Source organism: Balaenoptera acutorostrata, chromosome 3 (genome assembly GCF_949987535.1).
Source record: "Balaenoptera acutorostrata chromosome 3, mBalAcu1.1, whole genome shotgun sequence".
In the NCBI taxonomy this organism is placed as follows: domain Eukaryota; kingdom Metazoa; phylum Chordata; class Mammalia; order Artiodactyla; family Balaenopteridae; genus Balaenoptera; species Balaenoptera acutorostrata.
Window position 1 is genome coordinate 60,813,411 of NC_080066.1, and position 21,154 is coordinate 60,834,564.

A 21,154-nucleotide genomic window follows, 5' to 3' on the forward strand; every position below is an offset into this window, starting at 1 on the left:
TAGTGTCTGACCTTATATTTAGGTCTTTAATCCATTTTGAGTTTATTTTTGTATACGGTGTTAAGGAGTATTCTAATTTCATTCTTTTACATGTAGCTGTCCAGTTTTCCCAGCACCACTTATTGAAGAGGCTGTCTTTTCTCCATTGTATATTCTTGCCTCCTTTATCAAAGATAAGGTGACCATATGTGTGTGGGTTTATCTCTGGGCTTTCTATCCTGTTCCATTGATCTATATTTCTTTTTTTGTGCCAGTACCATACTTTTTTGATTACTGTAGCTTTGTAGTACAGTCTGAAGTCCAGGAGCCTGATTCCTCCAGCTCCGTTTTTCTTTCTCAAGATTGCTTTGGCTATTCAGGGTCTTTTGTGTTTCCATACAAATTGTGAAATTTTTTGTTCTACTTCTGTGGAAAATGCCATTGGTAGTTTGACAGGGGTTGCATTGAATCTGTAGATTGCTTTGCGTAGTATAGTCATTTTCACAATGTTGATTCTTCCAATCCAAGAACATGGTATATCTCTCCATCTGTTTGTATCATCTTTAATTACTTTCATCAGTGTCTTAAAGTTTTCTGCATACAGGTCTTTTGTCTCCTTAGGTAGGTTTATTCCTAGGTACTTTATTTTGTTGCAGTGGTAAATGGGAGTGTTTCCTTAATTTCTCTTTCAGATTTTTCGTCGTTAGTGTATAGGAATGCAAGAGATTTCTGTGCATTAATTTTGTACCCTGCTACTCTACCAAATTCATTGATTAGTTGTAGTAGTTTTCTGATAGCATCTTTAGGATTCTCTATGTATAGTATCATGTCATCTGCAAACAGTGACAGTTTTAATTCTTCTTTTCTGATTTGGGTTCCTTTTATGTCTCCTTCTTCTCTGATTGCTGTGGCTAAAACTTCCAAAACTATGTTGAATAATAGTGGTGAGGGTGGGCAACCTTGTCTTTTTCCTTATCTTAGTGGAAGTGGTTTCAATTTTTCACCATTGAGAACAATGTTTGCTGTGGGTTTTTCATATATGGCCTTTATTATGTGGAGGTACGTTCCCTCTTTGCCTACTTTCTGGTGGGTTTTTATCATAAATTGGTGTTGAATTTTGTCAAAAGCTTTTTCTGCATTTATTGAGATTATCATATGGTTTTTATCCTCCAGTTTGTTACTATGGTGTATGACATTGATTGATTTGTGTATACTGAAGAATCCTTGCATTCCTGGGATAAATCCCACTTGATCATGGCGTATGATCCTTTTAATGTGCTGTTAGATTCTGTTTGCTAGTATTTTGTTGAGGATTTTTGCATCTATGTTCATCAGTGATATTGCCTGTAGTTTTCTTTTTTTGTGACGTCTTTGTCTGGTTTTGGTATCAGGGTGATGGTGTCCTCGTAGAATGAGTTTGAGAGTGTTCCTCCCTCTGCTATATTTTGGAAGAGTTTGAGGATAGGTGTTAGCTCTTCTCTAAATTTTTGATAGAATTTGACTGTGAAGCCATCTGGTCCTGGGTTTTTGTTTCTTGGAAGATTTTTAATCACAGTTTCATTTTCATTGCTTGTGATTGGTCTGTTTATATTTTCTATTTCTTCCTGGTTCAGTCTCAGAAGGTTTTGCTTTTCTAAGAATTTATCCATTTTTTCCAGGTTGTCCATTTTATTGGCATATAGTTGCTTGTAGTGATCTCTCATGATCCTTTGTATTTCTGCAGTGTCAGTTGTTATGTCTCCTTTTTCATTTCTAATACTGTTGATTTGAGTCTTCTGCCTTTTTTTCTTGATGACTCTAGCTAATGTTTTATCAATTTTGTTATCATCTCAAAGAACCAGCTTTTAGTTTTATTGATCTTTGCTATCATTTCCTTCATTTCTTTTTCATTTATTTTTAATTGGATTTTTATGATTTCTTCCTTCTGCTAACTTTGCAGGTTTTTTTGTTCTTCTTTCTCTAATTGCTTTAGGTGTAAGATTAGGTTGTTTATTTGAGATTTTTCTTGTTTCTTGAGGTAGGATTGTATTGCTATAAACTTCCCTCTTAGAACTGCTTTTGCTGCATCCCATAGGTTTTGGGTCGTCATGTTTTCATTGTCATTTGTTTCTAAGTATTTTTTGATTTCTTCTTTGATTTCTTCAGTGATCTCTTGGTTATTTAGTAGTGTATTGTTTAGCCTCCATGTGTTTGTATTTTTTACAGAAATTTTCCTGTAATTGATATCTAGTCTCATAGTGTTGTGGTCGGAAAGGATACTTGATACGATTTCAATTTTCTTAAATTTACCGAGGCTTGATTTGTGACCCAAGATATGATCTTTCCTGGAAGAATGTTCCTTGAGCACTTGAGAAGAAAGTGTATTCTCTTGTTTTTAGATGGAATGTCCTATAAATATCAATTAAGTCCATCTTGTTTAATGTGTCATTTAAAGCTTGTGTTTCCTTATTTATTTTCATTTTGGATGATCTGTCGATTGGTGAAACTGGGGTGTTAAAGTCCCCTACTATGATTGTGTTACTGTCGATTTCCCCTTTTATGGCTGTTAGTATTTGCCTTATGAATTGAGGGGCTCCTATGTTGGGTGCATAAATATTTACAATTGTTATATCTTCTTCTTAGATTGATCTCTTGATCATTATGTAGTGTCCTTCTTTGTCTCTTGTAATAGTCTTTATTTTATTTTAATGTCTATTTTGTCTGATATGAGAATTGCTACTCCAGCTTTCTTTTGATATCCACTTGTATGGAATATCTTTGTCCATCCCCTCTCTTCAGTCTGTATGTGTCTCTGAGTCTGAAGTGGGTCTCTTGTAGACAGCATATATATGGGTCTTGTTTTTGTATCCATTCAGCCAGTCTATGTCTTTTGGTTGGAGCATTTAATCCATTTACATTTAAGGTAGTTATCGATATGTATGTTCCTATTACCATTTTCTTAATTGTTTTGGGTTTGTTTTTGTAGGTCTTTTCCTCCTCTTGTGCTTCCTGTCTAGAGAAGTTCCTTTTGCATTTGTTTTAAAGCTGGTTTGGTGGTGCTGAGTTCTCTTAGCTCTTGCTTGTCTGTAAAGTTTTTAATTTCTCCATCGAATCTGAATGAGATCCTTGCTGGGTAGAGTAATCTTGGTTGTAGGTTTTTCCCTTTCATCACTTTAAATATGTCGTGCCACTCCCTTCTGGCTTGAAGAGTTTATGCTGAAAGATCAGCTATTAACCTTATGGGGATTCCCTTCTATGTTATTTGTTGCTTTTCCCTTGCTGCTTTTAATATTTTTTCTTCGTACTTAATTTTTGATAGTTTGATTAATATGTGTCTTGGCATGTTTCTCCTTGGATATATCCTGTATGGGACTCTCTGTGCTTCCTGGACTTGATTGACTATTTGCTTTCCCATATTAGGGAAGTTTTCAACTATATGCTCTTCAAGTATTTTCTCAATCCCTTTCTTTTTCTCTTCTTCTGGGACCTCTATAATTCGAATGTTGTTGCGTTTAATGTTGTCCCAGAGTTCTCTGAGACTGTCGTCAATTCTTTTCATTCTTTTTTCTTTACTCTGCTCTGCAGTAGTTATTTCCACTATTTTATCTTCCAGGTCACTTATCCGTTCTTCTGCCTCCATTATTCTGCTATTGATTCCTTCTAGGGAATTTAAAATTTCATTTATTGTGTTGTTCATCATTGTTTTTTTGCTCTTCAGTTCTTCTAGGTCCTTGTTAAATGTTTCTTGTATTGTCTCCATTCTGTTTCCAAGATTTTGGATCATCTTTACTATCATTACTCTGAATTCTTTTTCAGGTAGACTGCCTATTTCCTCTTCATTTGTTTGGTCTAGTGGGTTTTTACCTTGCTCCTTCATCTGCTGCATATTTCTCTGTCTTCTCATTTTGCTTAACTTACTGTGTTTGGGGTCTCCTTTTTGAAGGCTGCAAGTTTGTAGTTCCTGTTGTTTTTTTGGGTTTTTTTTTTTAACTTTGGGTTTATTTATTTATTTATGGCTGTGTTGGGTCTTCGTTTCTGTGCGAGGGCTTTCTCTAGTTGCAGCAAGTGGGGGCCACTCTTCATCGCGGTGCGCGGGCCTCTCACTATCGCGGCCTCTCTTGTTGCGGAGCACAGGCTCCAGACACGCAGGGTCAGTAATTGTGGCTCATGGGCCTAGTTGCTCCGTGGCATGTGGGATCTTCCCAGACCAGGGCTCGAACCCATGTCCCCTGCATTGGCAGGCAGATTCTCAACCACTGCGCCACCAGGGAAGCCCGTTCCTGTTGTTTTTGGTGTCTGCCCCCAGTGGGTAAGGTTGGTTCAGGGGGTTGTGTAGGCTTCCTGGTGGAGGGGACTGGTGCCTGTGTTCTGGTGGATGAGGCTGGATCTTGTCTTTTGGGTGGGTAGGACCGCATCCGGTGATGTGTTTTGGGGTATCTGTGAACTTATTATGATTTTAGGCAGCCTCTCTGCTAATGGATGGGGTTGTGTTCCTGTCTTGCTTATTGTTTGGCATGGGGTGTCCAGCACTGGAGCTTACTGGTTGTTGAGTGGAGCTGGGTCTTAGCGTTGAGACGGAGATATCTGGGAGAGATCTCACTGATTGATATTACGTGGGACCGGGAGGTCTCTGGTGATCTAATGTCCTGAACTTGGCTCTCCCACCTCAGAGGCTCAGGCCTGACACCCGGCCGGAGCACCAAGACCCTGTCAGCCACACGGCTCAGAAGAGAAGGGAGAAAAAAACGAAAGGAAGAAAAATTTAAAAATTAAAATAAATAAAGTTATTAAAATAAAAAAATTTTTTAAAGTAATAAAAAAAAAAGAGAGCAACCAAACCAATAAACAAATCCACCAGTGATAACAAGTGATAAAAACTATACTAAGATAAACATAAAAATCAGTTAGTAGTCTGTCACATACAGCAAATCCTAAGTCTACAGTTGCGCCCAAAGTCCACCACCTCAATTTTGGGATGATTCTTTGTCTATTCAGGTATTCCACAGATGCACGGTACATCAAGTTGATTGTGGAGATTTAATCCGCTGCTCCTGAGGCTGCACGGAGAAATTTCCATTTCTCTTCTTCGTTTGCACAGCTCCTGGGGTTCAGCTTTGGATTTGGCCCTGCCTCTGTATGTAGGTCGCCCTCTGGTGTTTGTTCTTCGCCCAGACAGGAGGGGGTTAAAGGAACGGCTGATTAGGGGGCTCTGGCTCACTCAGGCCGGCGGGAGGGAGGGGTTCAGAATGTGAGCTGAGCCTGTGGCCACAGAGGCTGGTGTGACATTGCAATGGCCTGGGGCGTGCCATGTGTCCTCCTGGGGAAGTTGTCCCTGGATCACGGGACCCTGGCAGTGGCAGGCTGCACAGGCTCCCGGGAGGGGAGGTGTGGATAGTGACCTGTGCTTGCACACAGGATTCTTGGTGGCTGCAGCAGCAGCCTTAGCGTTTCATGCCCGCCTCTGGTGTCCACACTGATAGCCATGGCTCATGACCATCTCTCAAGCTCATTTAGGTGGTGCTCTGAATCTCCTCTCCTTGCACACCCTGAAACAATGGTCTCTTGACTCTTAGGCAGTTCCAGACTTTTTCCCAGACTCCCTCCCGGCTAGCTGTGGCGCACTAGCCCCCTTCAGGCTGTGTTCATGCAGCCAACCCCAGTCCACTCCCTGGGATCTGAACTCTGAAGCCGGAGCCTCAGCTCCCATCCCCCACCCGTCCCAGCGGGTGAGCAGACAAGCCTCTTGGGCTGGTGAGTGCTGGTCGGCAGCGATCCTCTGTGCAGGAATCTCTCCGCTTTGCCCTCTGCACCCCTCTTGCTGTGCTCTCCTCCGTGGCTCTGAAGCTTCCCCCTGCCCACCCCCCATGTCCACCAGTGAAGGGGCTTCCTAGTGCGTGGAAACTTTTCCTCCTTCACAGCTCCCTCCCTGAGGTGCAGGTCCCATCCCTATTCTTTTCTCTCTGTTTTTCCTTTTTTCTTTTGCCCTACCCAGGTATGTGGGGAGTATCTTGCCTTTGGGAAGTCTGAGGTCTTCTGCCAGCATTCAGTAGGTATTCTGTAGCAGTTGTTCCGCACGTAGATGTGTTTTTGATGTATTTGTGGGGAGGAAGGTGATCTCCACGTCTTACTCCTCTGCCATCTTGAAGGTCCTCCTGTTTTGTTTTTAGATTCCACATAAAAGTGAGATCATACCTTGTCTTTGTCTGACTTATTTCACTTAAGCATAATGCCCTCTGGTCCATCCAGTTTGTTGCAAATGGCAAGATTTCATTCTTTTTTACGGATGAATAACATTCCATTGTATGTTTATGTGCGTGTATGTATGTATATGTATATATCACATCTTCTTTATCCATTCATCTATTGATGGACACTTAGGTTGTTTCCATATCTTGGCTATTATAAATAATGCTGCTATGTACATTGGGGTGCATGTATCTTTTCAAATTAGTGGTTTTTTCTTCAGATATATACCCAGGAGTAGAATTGCTGGATCATATGGTAGTTCTTAGTTTTTTGAGGAGCCTCCATACTGTTTTCCACAGTGGCTACACCAATTTAGATTCCCACTAACAGTGTACTTGGGTTCCCTTTTATCTGTCTTCTCGCCAACACTTGTTATCTCTTGTCCTTTTGATAATAGCCATTCTAACAAGTGTGAGGTGATATCTCACTGTGGTTCTGATTTACATTTCCCTGATGATTAGTGAAGTTGAGCACCTTTTCATGTACCTTTGCCCTATTGTATGTCTTCTTTGGGAATATGTCTATTCAGATCCATTTTTTAATTGGATTGTTTTTTTGCTATTGAGTTGTATGAGTTCTTTATATATTTTGGATATTAACTCTTATCAGATATGATTTGCGAATATTTTCTCCCATTCGGTAGGTTGCCTTTCATTTTGTTGATGGTTTCCTTTCCCGTGCAGAAACTTTTTAATTTGGTATAGTCCCAGTTATTTTTGCTTTTGTTCCTTTTGCTTTTAGTGTCAAATCCAAAAACGCATTGCCAAGACCAATGTCAAGGAGTTTACCTACTGCCTATATTTTCTTCTAGGAGTTTTATGGTTTCAGGTTTTACATTCAAGTCTTTTTTTTTTTTTTGACTCATTTGATTTTAATTTTTTATACAGCAGGTTCTTATTAGTTATCTATTTTATACATATTAGTGTATATGTGTCAATCCCAATCTCCCAATTCATCCCACCACCACCCTCTCTCCCCACTTTCCCCCACTTGGTGTCCATACATTTGTTCTCTACATCTGTGTCTCTATTTCTGCCTTGCAAACTGGTTCATCTGTACCATTTTTCTAGATTCCACATATATGCATTAATATACGATATTTATTTTTCTCTTTCTGACTTACTTCACACTGTATGACAGTCTCTAGGTCCATCCACATCTCTACAATTGACCCAATTTCTTTCCTTTATATGGCTGAGTAATATTCCATTGTATATATGTACTACATCTTCTTTAACCGTTTGTCTGTTGATGGACATTTAGGTTGCTTCCATGACCTGGCTATTGTAAATAGTGCTGCGGTGAAGGTTGGGGTACATGTGTCTTTTTGAATTATGGTTTTCTCTGGGTATATGCCCAGTAGTGGGATTGCTGGATCATATGGTAATTCTATTTTAAGTTTTTAAGGAACCTCCATACTGTTCTCCATAGTGGCTGTATCAATTTACATTCCCACCAACAGTGCAAGAGGGTTCCCTTTTCTCCACACCGTCTCCAGGATTTGTTGTTTGTAAATTTTCTGATGATGCCCATTCTGACCAGTGTGAGGTGATACCTCATTGTAGTTTTGATTTGCATTTCTCTAATAATTAGTGATGTTTGAGCAGCTTTTCATGTGCCTCTTGGCCATCTGTATGTCTTCTTTGGAGAAATGTCTATTTAGGTCTTCTGTCCATTTTTGATTGGGTTGTTTGTTTTTTTAATACTGAGCTGCATGAGCTGTTTATATATTTTGGAGATTAATCCTTTGTCCATTGATTCATTTGAAAATATTTTCTCCCATTCTGAGGGCTGTCTTTTCATCTTGTTTATAGTTTCCTTTGCCATGCAAAAGCTTTTAAATTTCATTAGGTCCCATTTGTTTATTTTTGTTTTTATTTCCATTACTCTAGGAGGTGGATCAAAAAAGATCCTGCTGTGATTTATGTCAAAGAGTGTTCTTCCTATGGTTTCCTCTAAGAGTTTTATAGTGTCCAGTCTTACATTTAGGTCTTTAATCCATTTGGAGTTCATTTTTGTGTATGGTGTTAGGGAGTGTTCTAACTTCATTCTTTTACATGTAGCTGTCCAGTTCTCACAGCACCACTTATTGAAGAGACTGTCTTTTCTCCATTGTATATCCTTGCCTCCCTTGTCATAGATTAGTTGGCCGTAGGTGCGTGGGTTTATCTCTGGGGTTTCTATCTTGTTCCATTGATCTATATTTCTGTGTTTTGCCAGTACCATATTGTCTTGATTACTGTAGCTTTGTAGTATAGTCTGAAGTCAGGGAGTCTGATTCCTCCAGCTCTGTTTTTTTCCCTCAATATTGCTTTGGCTATTTGGGGTCTTTTGTGTCTCCATACAAATTTTAAGGTTTTTTTGTTCTAGTTCTGTAAAAAATGCCATTGGTAATTTGATATGGATTGCATTGAACCTGTAAATTGCTTTGGGTAGTATAGTCATTTTCACAATATTGATTCTTCCAATCCACGAACATGGTATGTCTCTCCATATGTTTGTGTCATCTTTGATTTCTTTCATCAGTGTCTTATAATTTTCTGAGTATAGGTCTTTTACCTCCTTAGGTAGGTTTATTCCTAGGTATTTTATTCTTTTTGTTGCAACGGTAAATGGGAGTGTTTCCTTAATTTTTCTTTCTGATCTTTCGTTGTTAGTGTACAGGAATGCAAGAGATTTCTGTGCATTAATTTTGTATCCTGCAACTTTACCAAATTTATTGATTAGCTCTAGTAGTTTTCTGGTGCCGTCTTTAGGATTATCTATGTATAGTATCACGTCATCTGCAAACAGTGACAGTTTTACTTCTTTTCCAATTTGTATTCCTTTTATTTCTTTTTCTTCTCTGATTACTGTGGCTAGGACTTCCAAAACTATGTTGAATACTTGTGGTGAGAGTGGACATCCTTGTCTTGTTCTTGATCTTAGAGGAAATGCTTTCAGTTTTTCACCATTGAGAATGATGTTTGCTGTGGGTTTGTCATATATGGCCTTTATTATGTTGAGGTAGGTTCCCTCTATGCCCACTTTCTGGAGAGTTTTTATCATATACGGGTGTTGAATTTTGTCAAAAGCTTTTACTGCATCTATTGAGATGATCATATGGTTTTAATTCTTCAGTTTGTTAATATGGTGTATCAAATTGATTTGCATACACTGAAGAATCCTTGCATCCCTGGGATAAATCCCACTTGATCATGGTGTATGATCCTTTCAATGTGTTGTTGGATTCTGTTTGCTAGTTTTTTGTTGAGGATTTTTGCATCTATATTCATTAGTGATATTGGTATGTAATTTTCCTTTTTTGGAGTATCTTTCTCTGGTTTTGGTATCAGGGTGATGGTAGCTTTGTAGAATGAGTTTTGGGAGTGTTCCTTCCTCTGCAAGTTTTTGGAAGAGTTTGAGAAGGATGGGTGTTAGCTCTTCTCTAAATGTTTGATAGAATTCACCTGTGAAGCCATCTGGTCCTGGGCTGTTGTTTGTTGGAAGATTTTTAATCACAGTTTCAATTTCAGTGCTTGTGATTGGTCTGTTCATATTTTCTATTTCTTCCTGGTTCAGTCTTGGAAGGTCATACCTTTCTAAGAATTTGTACATTTCTTCCAGGTTGTCCATTTCATTGGCATAGTGTTGTTTGTAGTAGTCTCTTAGGATGCTTTGTATTTCTGCGGTGTCCATTGTAGCTTCTCCTTTTTCATTTCTAATTTTATTGATTTGAGTCCTCTCCGTCTTTTTCTTGATGAGTCTGGCTAAAGGTTTATCAATTTTGTTAATCTTCTCAAAGAACCAGCTTTTAGTTTTATTGATCTTTGCTATTGTTTTCTTTGTTTCTATTTCATTTATTTGTGCTCTGATCTTTATGACTTCTTTCCTTCTACTAACTTCGGGTTTTTTTTTTATTATTAACTTTAAACTTAATTTATAATTATTATTATTTTTTTCTTTTTTTTAAAATTAATTAATTAATTTATTTTTGGCTGTGTTGGGTCTCCGTTTCTGTGCGAGGACTTTCTCTAGTTGCGGCAAGCGGGGGCCACTCTTCATCGTGGTGCGCGGGCCTCTCACTATTGCGGCCTCTCTTGTTGTGGAGCACAGGCTCCAGAAGCGCAGGCTCAGTAGTTGTGGCCCATGGGCCTCATTGCTCTGCGGCACGTGGGATCCTCCCAGACCAGGGCTCGAACCCGTGTCTCCTGCACTAGCAGGCAGATTCTCAACCACTGCGCCACCAGGGAAGCCCTAACTTCGGGTTTTGTTTGTTCTTCTTTCTCTAGTTCCTTTAGGTGTAAGGTTAGATTGTTTATTTGAGATTTTTCTTGTTTCTTGAGGTAGGATTGTACTGCTATAAACTTCCCTCTTAGAACAGCTTTTGCTGCATCCCATAGGTTTTGGATCGTCATGTTTTCGTTGTCATTTGTCTCTAGGTATTTTTTGATTTCCTCATTGATTTCTTCAGTGATCTCTTGGTTACTTAGTTACATATTGTTTAGCTTCCATGTGTTTGCTTTTTTTACGTTTTTTTCCCTGTAGTTTATTTCTAATCTCATAGCGTTGTGGTCAGAAAAGATGCTTCATATGATTTCAATTTTCTTAAATTTACTGAGGATTGATTTGTGACCCAAGATGTGATCTATTCTGGAGAATGTTCCATGTGCACTGAAGAAAGTGTATTCTGCTATTTTCGGATGGAATATCCTATAAATATCAATTAAATCTATCTGGTCTATTGTGTCATTTAAAGTTTGTGTTTCCTTACTAAGTTTCTGTCTGGATGATCTCTCCATTGGTATAAGTTAGGTGTTAATGTCCCCCACTATTATTGTGTTTCTGTCGATTTTCTCTTTCATGGCTGTTAACATTTGCCTTATGTATTGAGGTGCTCCTATGTTGGGTGCATATATGTTTATAATTGTTATATCTTCTTCTTGGAGTGATACCTTGATCATTATGTAGTGTCCTTCCTTGTCTCTTGTAACATTCTTTTTTAATTAACTAATTTATTTTTGGCTGCGTTTGGTCTTTGTGGCTGCATGCAGGCTTTCTCTAGTTGTGGCGAGTGAGGGCTACTCTTTGTTGTGGTGCGCAGGCTGCTCATTGCAGTGTCTTCTCTTGTTGCGGAGCACAGGCTCTAGGCGTGTGGGCTTTAGTACTTGTGGCACGCAGGCTCAGTAGCTGTGGCTCACAGACTCCAGAGCGCAGGCTCACTAGTTGTGGCACACGGGCTTAGTTGCTGCCTGGCATGTGGGATCTTCCCGGACCAGAGCTCGAACCCGTGTCCTCTACATTGGGAGGCAGATTCTTAACCACTGTGCAACCAGGGAAGCCCCTCTTGTAACATTTTTTAAAGTCTATTTTATCTGATATGAGTATTGCCTCTCCAGCTTTCTTTTGATTTCCATTTGCATGGAGTATCTTTTTCCATCCCCTCACTTTCAGTCTGTATGTGTCCCTAGGTTTGAAGTGGGTCTCTTGTAGACAGCATATATATGGGTCTTGTTTTTGTATCCATTCAGTGAGCCTGTGTCTTTTGGTTGGAGCATTTAATCCATTCACATTTAAGGTAATTATCGATATGTATATTCCTATCACCATTTTCTTAATTGTTTTGGGTTTGTTTTTGTAGGTCCTTTTCTTCTCCTGTGTTTCCCACTTAGAGAAGTTCCTTTAGCATTTGTTGTAGAGCTGGTTTGATGGTGATGAATCCTCTTAGCTTTTGCTTGTCTGTAAAGCCTTTGATTTCTCTGTCAAATCTGAATGAGATCCTTGCCAGGTAGAGTAATCTTGGTTGTAGGTTCTTCCCTTTCATCACTTTAAATATGTCATGCCACTCCCTTCTGGCTTGTAGAGTTTGTGCTGAGAAATCAGCTGTTAACCTTATGGGAGTTCCCTTTTATGTTATGTGTCGTTTTTCCCTTGTTGCTTTCAATAATTTTTCTTTGTCTTTAATTTTTGTCAATTTGATTACTGTGTGTCTTGGCATGTTTCTCCTTGGGTTTATCCTGCCTGGGACTCTCTGCTCTTTCTGGACTTGGGTGGCTATTTCCTTTCCCATGTTAGGGAAGTTTTCAACTATAGTCTCTTCAAATATTTTCTCAGATCCTTTTTCTCTCTCTTCTCCTTCTGGGACCCCTATAATGCGAATGTTGGTGCATTTAATGTTGTCCCAGAGGTCTCTTAGGCTGTCGTCATTTCTTTTCATTCTTTTTTCTTTATTCTGTTCTGCAGCAGTGAATTCCACCATTCTGTCTTCCTGTTCACTTATCCATTTTTCTGCCTCAGTTTTTCTGCTATTGATTCCTTCTAGTGTATTTTTCATTTCAGTTATTGTGTTGTTCATCTCTGTTTGTTTGTTCTTTAATTCTTCTAGGTGTTTGTTCTTTAATTCTTCTAGGTCTTTTTTAAACATTTCTTGCATGTTCTTGATCTTTGCCTCCATTCTTTTTCTGAGGTCCTGGATCATCTTCACTGTCATTATTCAGAATTCTTTTTCTGGAAGGTTGCCTATTTCCACTTCATTTCATTGTTTTTCTGGGGTTTTATCTTGTTCCTTCATCTGGTACATAGTCCTTTGCCTTTTCATTTTGTGTGTCTTTCTGTGAATGTGGTTTTCGTTCCACATGCTGCAGGACTGTAGTTCTTCTTGCTTCTGCTGTCTGCCCTCTGGTGGATGAGGCTATCCTACATTCAAGTCTTAATCCATTTTGAGTAAATTTTTGTTTATGGTGTAAGAGAGTGGTCCAGTTTCCCCAGGACCACTTATTGAAGAGACTGTCCTTTGCTCATTGTGTATTCTTAGCTCCTTGTTTGTAAATTAGTTGACCATACATGGGTAGGTTTATTTCTGGGCCTTAATGCTTTTTTTAAAAAAAAATAATTTATTTATTTTATTTATTTATTTTTGGCTGCATTGGGTCTTCGTTGCTGCGCACAGGCTTTCTCTAGTTGCGGCGAGTGGTGGCTACTCTTGGTTGCGGTGTGCAGGCTTCTCAATGCGGTGGCTTCTCTTGTTGCGGAGCATGGGCTCAAGGCATGCAGGCTTCAGTAGTTGTGGCGCATGGGCTTAGTTGCTCCGTGGCATGTGGGACCTTCCCGGGCCAGGGATTGAACCCGTGTCCCCTGCATTGCCAGGCGGATTCTTAACCACTGCGCCACTGGGAAGTCCCAACCTTAATGCTTTTTTTTTTTTTTTTTAAAGGAATTCCTTTATTTTTATTATTTATTTATTTATCTTTGGCTGTGTTGGGTCTTCATTTCTGTGCAAGGGCTTTCTCTATTTGCGGCAAGCAGGGGCCACTCCTCATCGCGGTGCGCAGGCCTCTCACTATCGCAGACTCTCCTGTTGCGGAGCACAAGCTCCAGACGCGCAGGCTCAGTAGCTGTGGCTCACGGGCCTAGCTGCTCCACAGCACATGGGATCCTCCCAGACCAGGGCTCGAACCCGTGTCCCCTGCACCGGCAGGCAGACTCTCAACCACTGCACCACCAGGGAAGCCCCTTAATGCTTTTTAAACAAGGGGCCCCTCAAGTTATGCAGCTGGTCTTGTATCTCAACCCTAATTTTTCCAAAATGAGAATAGTAGTGGAAGCACACCTTCACTGAGAGGAACTGAACATTCAGTCATACACACTGCCCTCAGCCTGGTACACAGCAGGTGCTCAGTGAATAGTAGTGTCCCCCCCTCAGTGAGGGCTGCTGAGCTGTGGAGCAGCAAGTTGGAGTTTGGGAATGGGAGTCCCGATCAGGAATCAGGGTTTCCCTCTGGGCTTTGGGGCCTGGATCTACACAGGGCGTGTGGGTGTGCAGTCCTGACCCCCACCCTCGGGCTGGCCAGTCCTGTTGCCTATGGGAGGCCCAGCTGACTCACCACCCTTTTGTTCCACCTCTGCCTTGCTGGGTAGGTTGGGGTCCTGCCCAAGGAGCAAACCCCACGTAATGAGCATTGCCACCACAGCACCCAACCGACTTTAAGAGGATTAGTCAGGATGGCTTCGCAGAATGTTCACACCCTAGGAAGAAAGGTGCCGGGCAGCCGAGAGCAGCTGCCACAGAAATGACCCAAGACTTTTGGGCTGGCAGGGAACACCATGGGCCGGGGTTTCAGGGAGGTGAGGGACAGCCCCAGGTTAGACTTGACCTTCATTATCTCAGTGAAACATACAGCTCACCAGCATGTAGATATTTCTTATTCCCGTCTTACAGGTGAGGAAGCTGAAGCTCAGAGTGGCTAGGGACTTGCCTAAGACCACACAGCAAATGTCTGCAGAGCTGAGGTTGGCACCTGGGCTCTTTTGTCCTGGAGCCTGTGTTTGTACCAACCCTTCTTTCCTACCCCTCCAGGGTCAGCCAACCCAGTCCTCCTGTGAGGCAGTTCCTACGTGGCCCTAGGGCTCCTTGGTGCCACATCAAAACAAACTGTGGGGCAGGGGGTTATTCTTAAATGGAAGGTGGGTAGTCCCATGTTGAGGCTGACTGATGGCCTCTTCCTGGCCACAAGCATCTGTGCCTGCCTCTCTTCCCTCCCCCCAAGCTCCCAGACACCCAGTAGTCACTAGTCTCTGGGCAGGAAGTGCCAGGGACTGAGAGCAAGGCTGTGTGCTGCAGGGTGCAAGGAGCATCTAAGAGGGTGAGGGGAATGGTCCTGGGAGGTCTTGCATGCCCCTGACCCGGCCACAGTCACTGTTCAGTCATCCTATTTATTGGCGGCTAGTATACGCCAAGCCCCATGCTAAGTGCTGGGGAGACTCTGAGTAAAATGTGGCCCCTGCCCTCTAAGGCTCTTGGGCCCCTGTGTGGATGGGGACAGAACTCCAGCCCAAGTGGTCAGTTGTGGAGAAGGGGGCCTGCCTGAAGCAGGGGGCGGGGGGTGGGCGGGCAGCATCAGCACTGCTAGGGAAGCCCGGGCAGGCCTTGCTCTGACTTGTCTTCAAGTTCACTCTGAGGCCCCTGTGTGGGTACATGTTTGGAGCAGAGGAAGCAAATACAGACTGGACAGGCCTGCGGTGGCTGCCTGGAGACCTAGGTTCTGTGTCAGGCGTGTCCATGGAGTGAGCAGTCCCATTCATTAATCCCGCAGGCATGACAAGATTCCAAAGGGGAAAGCACGAGGTCTGACCTAAGGCTGGACTATGGGCCATAGCAGAGGGCATCTGGGGTCCCTCAACTGGTCAGATTCAGCAGCAGTTGCATCGTTGGTAAGGATGGGGAAGAAGCATGGAGAAGTGACCAGGGTCCCAGCCTGGGTGGGCAAGGGAACCATTCACCAAGATGGAGGTGGAGGGAGAAACTGAGTTCAGTTTTGGACATGTTGAGTCAGAGGTAGCTGGAGGTCATCCAGGTGAAGCTGTCCAGTTGGCCAGACAAGTAAAAGCTCAGGAGAGATATCTGGGCTGAAGGTCACCTGGCCTAGGTTATTTTTATCAATGGCTTGGATGAAGATGTGAGCATCCTCAAATAGTCAACACTGAGACAGGAGAGAGAGAGAATACCTTAGTAGACTGAATCAAGATACAGAATGCTTTCAGCAGGCTCTGGGCTGAAACCAGCAAGCTGACATTTGCCTGAGATGATAAACATGACATCCTCTGGGGGGGTTACACAGCCACAGCATGGCGAAGGCCTGGCTGGCCTGGCCCCAGCTCCTGCAGAGAAGACCTGGGCATTGATGTTGGCCACGAGCTCATGAGTCAGCAGAGTAGGGCGGTTGCTAAACCCACTTGGAGGAGGTTAGGCTGCATTAGGGGAATGATCACACCGGATCTTGGGAAGGACCCATCTGTTAAACAATCCCAGCCTTGCAGGAAAGCAGTGAGGATTAAAGGAGATCGGTGTGTGAAGTGCCGAACCTGCAGTCTGGAGCTTTGAAGGGCACAGTAAACGCTAGCTCCCTCCTCCCTCCTCCTCCCCCCATCTTGGTCTCATCTAGAGCCCACAGTGAAACCTTCAGAGTGGAGAGGCTGGAAAACTGGGGAGGGGTGAAAAACGGACAGGGGTTTCTCAGGAGAAGAGACTTCTCAGGAGGGATGTGAGGGCTTTTTAAGTGCTGGAAGGTCTGTCATACAGACTGTGAGTAGAAATGGGCTTAGCCTTGGTACCTGTGGGGGCCGGAGCAGGATCTGCAAGGCTTCACATAGCAGGCTCTTCCTGATGAGACGGAGACTGGCTGCCTGACCAAGGAGGGGACGTCCCTAGGAGGCCCTGACTGTGCTCCTTGGAGGTAGAGGGTCAGGCACACGGACCCTGTTGAGCACAGATGAACCTGATTATTAGAGCTGCTCAGCAAAGAGGTAGGAGTCCCCTTCCCTGAGGTGCGCAGGCCATGGTGGGGAGAGCCCCCCGTCAGGTGGGGGTTGAGGTGATTCCTGCACTGGGGGTTCGGGACCTAGCTCAGATGCCTCCGGTCCCTTCCCACTCTGCTCTGACTCTCACCTCTTGGAACTTCAGGGCTGGCAGAGGGGTCGGGAGCCAGCTGTCGCAATCTCTAAGAGCCCCGCCGGCCCCCTTGTGGTACAGATAAAGAAACTGAGGCCCAGAGAGGGGCTGTGACCTGCCCAGGTTCCCACGGTGGGCCAGTGGCAGCACCAGCGCAAGAGCCCAGGCTCTGGGTTTTTCTCATTCACTCCAGGCAACCTCCTGAGAGTGGCCCCTTTGGGATTCATGGGTCTGTGGATACTTCAGCTGAGTTCATTGTCCTGCCCATGTCACATGGCCCTCTACAGCCCCATCACAGGTGCCTGCTGCCATGGCCTCAGGATAAAACCAAGATAAGTGACCAGAACCTCCCACCTCCCACTACCCAGGGTGGCCTGCAGGGCTAGACAGCATTTACAACATAAATTATGAAGGACCATGGAGGAGAGGGTTGCTGTCTGATTCTGAGGCAGCGTTGCTGGTTGATCCTGAAGCAGGGCCTGGAGCCGGCCTGGGGCCCCTCCCTCAGCTCAGGCATTAATGAAACACACACTTTTTCTCATTTAAAAAAAAATGAAATGACCACAGGCATTTGACGATCAAAAGAGGCCAAAAAAGCTTTTAAGAGCCAGGTTGCTGTGTGTGCTGCCACCTGGTCTCCCAGTGTCAGGGCAGACTGGCTTCTGCAGCCATCTCAGGTGTGCCCAGGAAGGGGGCCACAGAAAGCATCAGGCCCAATCACCTGCCGACCATGGCTTCTTGGGGTGTGGACCCCAGTCCTTCCCTTCTGCCCCATCAGGCACCACCCAGCCTCCCTCAGCGCCTGTCTTCCTCACCCGGGCACTGTGGTCTCTGTTCTCCTGTCTTAAAGTCTGACACCTTCTCAGCCACTCTCCCCGCAAGCTTGGGAGTGACTCACACCTGACCATGTTCACACTTTCCTGGGGCTCCTCCCTGCACTTGGGGCAAGGCTAAGCTCCTTTTGGGGTCTCCTGTCGTCTGCTTTTCCTCCTTTGGTCAGGCCTCTCTGTGAAGTTCTCACCTCTCCTCTCTCCATTCCTTCCCCACCCCTTCAGGACAGTGAACCAACATTTCTTTGAGACCCTGTTCCCTTGCCATCTCCCTTGACCTGGACAGCTTTACACCTTCTCATTTGTTATTCATGCAATAACTATTTACTGAGCACCCACCATGTGCTGGGAACAGTGTAGGGGGTGGGCATGCCCAGCGCCCATGTCCATTCCTGTACAGCGTGGAAGACTGAGGGGGCTGTCGCCGATGATCAGCCTCTGCACCTGACTGTGTGTGGCTGCGAATGGGGCCTTGAGGCTTTTGCACTGAGGACAGCATTCCCGGTGACCCTGAGAACCTCAGATGGATTCAGAGACTCAGGACATCCAGGCAGGGAAAGCCCTGAGGAACTATTTCCACACCCCTTATCTCAGAGAGGGGGAAACTGAGGACAGAGAAGGAAAGGGCCTGTTCATATCACACAGCAAGCTGGATGCTCCCTGATACCCAGCCCAGCCCTGAGGCAGATGAGACATGCGGTCCCCCACGGAGGACCAAAGCGTCAGGGGGCTTGTGGGAGACAAGCGCCTGCCTCTCCTCATGGTAACGGGGGTAGGGGCCGGAGTACTGGGGGAGGAGCGCGAACTGGCCACAGCCCCTGCCTCTTGGACTCTCCGGCTCACCATCACACTCACCCGTCTCTGTCCCCACCTCCATAGAAGCTGCAGTGAAAGATGACATGAACAGCTACATCAGCCAGTACTACAATGGGCCCAGCAGTGGTAAGTCTGTGTCGGCGGCTGTTCTGCATGTACCAGAACTTCTGTGTGGCCCTGAGCCAGAGGTGACCCTGGCAACCCCTAACACGCAGGTTAGGGACAACTCGACCTGGCTGTCCATCTCCCAGCACCTGTGAACCATAACTGCAGGCAGAGTTCAAGGCTCCCAGCAAACTCTAGCGCTAGAGCTGTGGGTGCTGGGGTGGGAATGCTCTGGGCTCGCCAAAGAGAGCTGCATGGGGGACCCTGGAATGGAAGGGGGCTGGAATCTAGACGTCTAAGTGACCTCAGCGCCTCCCAACCTGAGAACCTTTCAGGATGAGCATGATGGGGGTGAGATAGCAGTGTAATTGGGCTCGAGAAGCAACAGGCATTGGGCATGTCCTTGCTTGATTTATGTTTCATTCTTGCACTTCAGAAAGTCTTAGCGGACCTAGTGGTTTTCACTTATAGGAAAGGTTGAGTTTAAAAATAGTACTCAGTCCTTCAACGTCTTGTTTCTCCTTAGCCAAAGTCTTGAATCTTGTAGTTTGGGTTTCACAGCCCTTAAATCCCGGTAAACTCCGTTGTAAGGCTAGACTCCCTCTTCTGTCTCCTCTTCCGAAGCCTTATCTAACCTGCTGATCTCAAAGACCACCATCTCCCAGTACACTCTCCCCACCACTTTAGAGAGAAACCTTGACCACACTACACCCACTATGACTCAGCCCCTTGATACTTCTCACTTAGAGAAAAGACATTTTGAGGTGTCCTCCAGCCTCCCCCTACAATGCATCATATAGAGATTAATCAGTCTTCTGAAGGCACAGCTCTGGTCATGTCACTATCACACTGGACCCATTTAAAACTTTGACCCCCTCTGACCATGAAATTCAAATTCCTTGTCGTGGCGCACCATGCTTTCTGGGTTAGGATGGGCTAGGTTATGCCACGGTGGCTATAACCCCGCATCTGTGTGGTTTAAATAAATCAATGAAGGCCCATGGCACACTGGCCAGGGGCTCTGTGCCCAGGTTGTCATCTTTACTCTAGCACCCAGGACGCAGAACAGCTGTCACCCGTTCCAGAACAGTGTTGACTGCCAGAGCAAAGCGCGTCTGGTTTACATAGCTTCTCTGGGAAATGCCACTGGTCAGTTCTTACAGATGATTGGCCAAGGCACGTCACGTGTCCGCACTTGTCCGCACTTGAGTTCAGCAAGATGGGGAGGCATAATCCTCCCTCCCGGGGGGGCGGTCAGTGAATATTGGCGAACTGGACCGCCTACCAAGACCTCTCCCAGCAAAGCGCATTCACACTCACTGCCCACCGTCCAGCCCCATTCCTAGACCCGCCCCCGTCAGGGCACGCAGAGGTGTGGCAAGGGCGGAGTGTGACCCGCATCCCCTCCTACCTTGCAGACAGCGGTGCCCCAGAGCCAGCTGTGTGCGTGGTCACCACGGCGGCCATAGACATCCACCAGCCCATCTCCTGTGACCTCTTCTCGGTCGATGTGCCCCTGAAGCTTGGCAGCGATGGTACCTGCGCCAGCGCCACCTCTGAGAGCGCCTCCCGCTCCACTCGCGGCTCCGTCACCCGGGCCCAGAGCGACAGCACCCAGACGCTGGGCTCCTCCACGGACTGCAGCACCGCCCGCGAGGAGCCGTCCTCTGAGCCTAGCCCCTCCCCCCTGCCACTGCCGCCACCACCTCAGCAGGAGATGGCAGAGGCCACAGTCCAGGACCTGTTGTCCTCCCTGTCAGAGGAGCCCTGCCCATCCCGGAGGGCCTTGGACCCAGCCTCCCTTGCCCGGCCCAGCACAGCGGGCTTGGCCCAAACCAGCCCCGAGCTGGAGCACAGGGTAAGTCTGTTCAACCAGAAGAACCAGGAGGGCTTCACTGTCTTTCAGATCAAGCCTGTCATCCATTTCCAGCCTGCTGCACCTGTGCTGGAGGAGAAGTTCAGATCTTTGGAATCCAAAGAGCAGAAGTTGCACAGGGTCCCTGAAGCCTAGAGCCTGCGGGCAGGCTGGCAGGGAGCGGGGCAGACAGCCCTCTCACGCTCTCCCAGGGCCCTGGAGGCTACCGGGGCCACACGAGGGGCCCAGGAGCCCTCCTGGCCTCCCTCAGGGTGCTGCCTGCCTCCGGGGAGGTGACGCCAGGCCAGGAGGCCACACGCCTCAGACCTCAAAGCCCAGAGCTGGCGCCTCCTCTCACCCTGCTCAGGTGAGGGTGGTGCTCGTGGCTGGGGTTTTTTTAAACCACTTTTACAAAAACCAGCCTGTGGCCCAGCTTCAGCAGGGCAGAGTGCGGGGGCCAGCTCAGCCTCTTCCGTTGCCTTTGTTCCCGATGCCCACCCCGGACCCTCGGGAACAGCACTGTGAGCAGGGGCTATCCAGCCCCACCCCCAAGCCGTCTTTTCCAGGAATCCTGGGTGGAGCCAACACAGTCACACACAGACCACCATCTGAGCCTATTTCATTTGTCCTCAGTCTCCCATTTAGGCATGAGCATTTCTGAGTCTTTTCAAGACAAATCTAGTTTTCACCTTCACAGGACATAAAGGGATGGATCTGAAGGTGGGTGGGAGGGTCGGGGGGGGGGGTGGGGGGAACAGCCATTTTCCAATCTTGGCTTTAATAATAAAAACCACCTGCACTGAGACTTCCAGTTGGCAGAGGTGTTCCTTTGGTTGCTAGTCCAAGTGAGGACCCCAGAGTGGCTTGTTTGGGTTCGAGTTGGCCTTGAAAACCAACCCAGGGAGCCCCAACCCCTCT

At 45.5% G+C, this 21,154-nt stretch overlaps 1 protein-coding gene across 5 annotated transcripts in view; it reads left to right on the top strand.

Annotated features, from left to right (window-relative positions):
- Positions 1-20,949, top strand: part of TMEM266 (transmembrane protein 266) — a 131,931-nt gene extending 110,982 nt beyond the window's left edge. For all 5 annotated transcript variants that reach the window (XM_057542076.1, XM_057542078.1, XM_057542080.1 and 2 more), the window contains 2 exons: positions 18,340-18,402; positions 19,800-20,949. In XM_057542076.1, the coding sequence (XP_057398059.1) occupies positions 18,340-18,402; positions 19,800-20,392 (656 nt within the window). In that variant the 3' untranslated portion in view covers positions 20,393-20,949. The remainder of the gene's footprint in view (positions 1-18,339; positions 18,403-19,799) is intronic.
- The last annotated feature ends 205 nt before the right edge of the window (positions 20,950-21,154 follow it).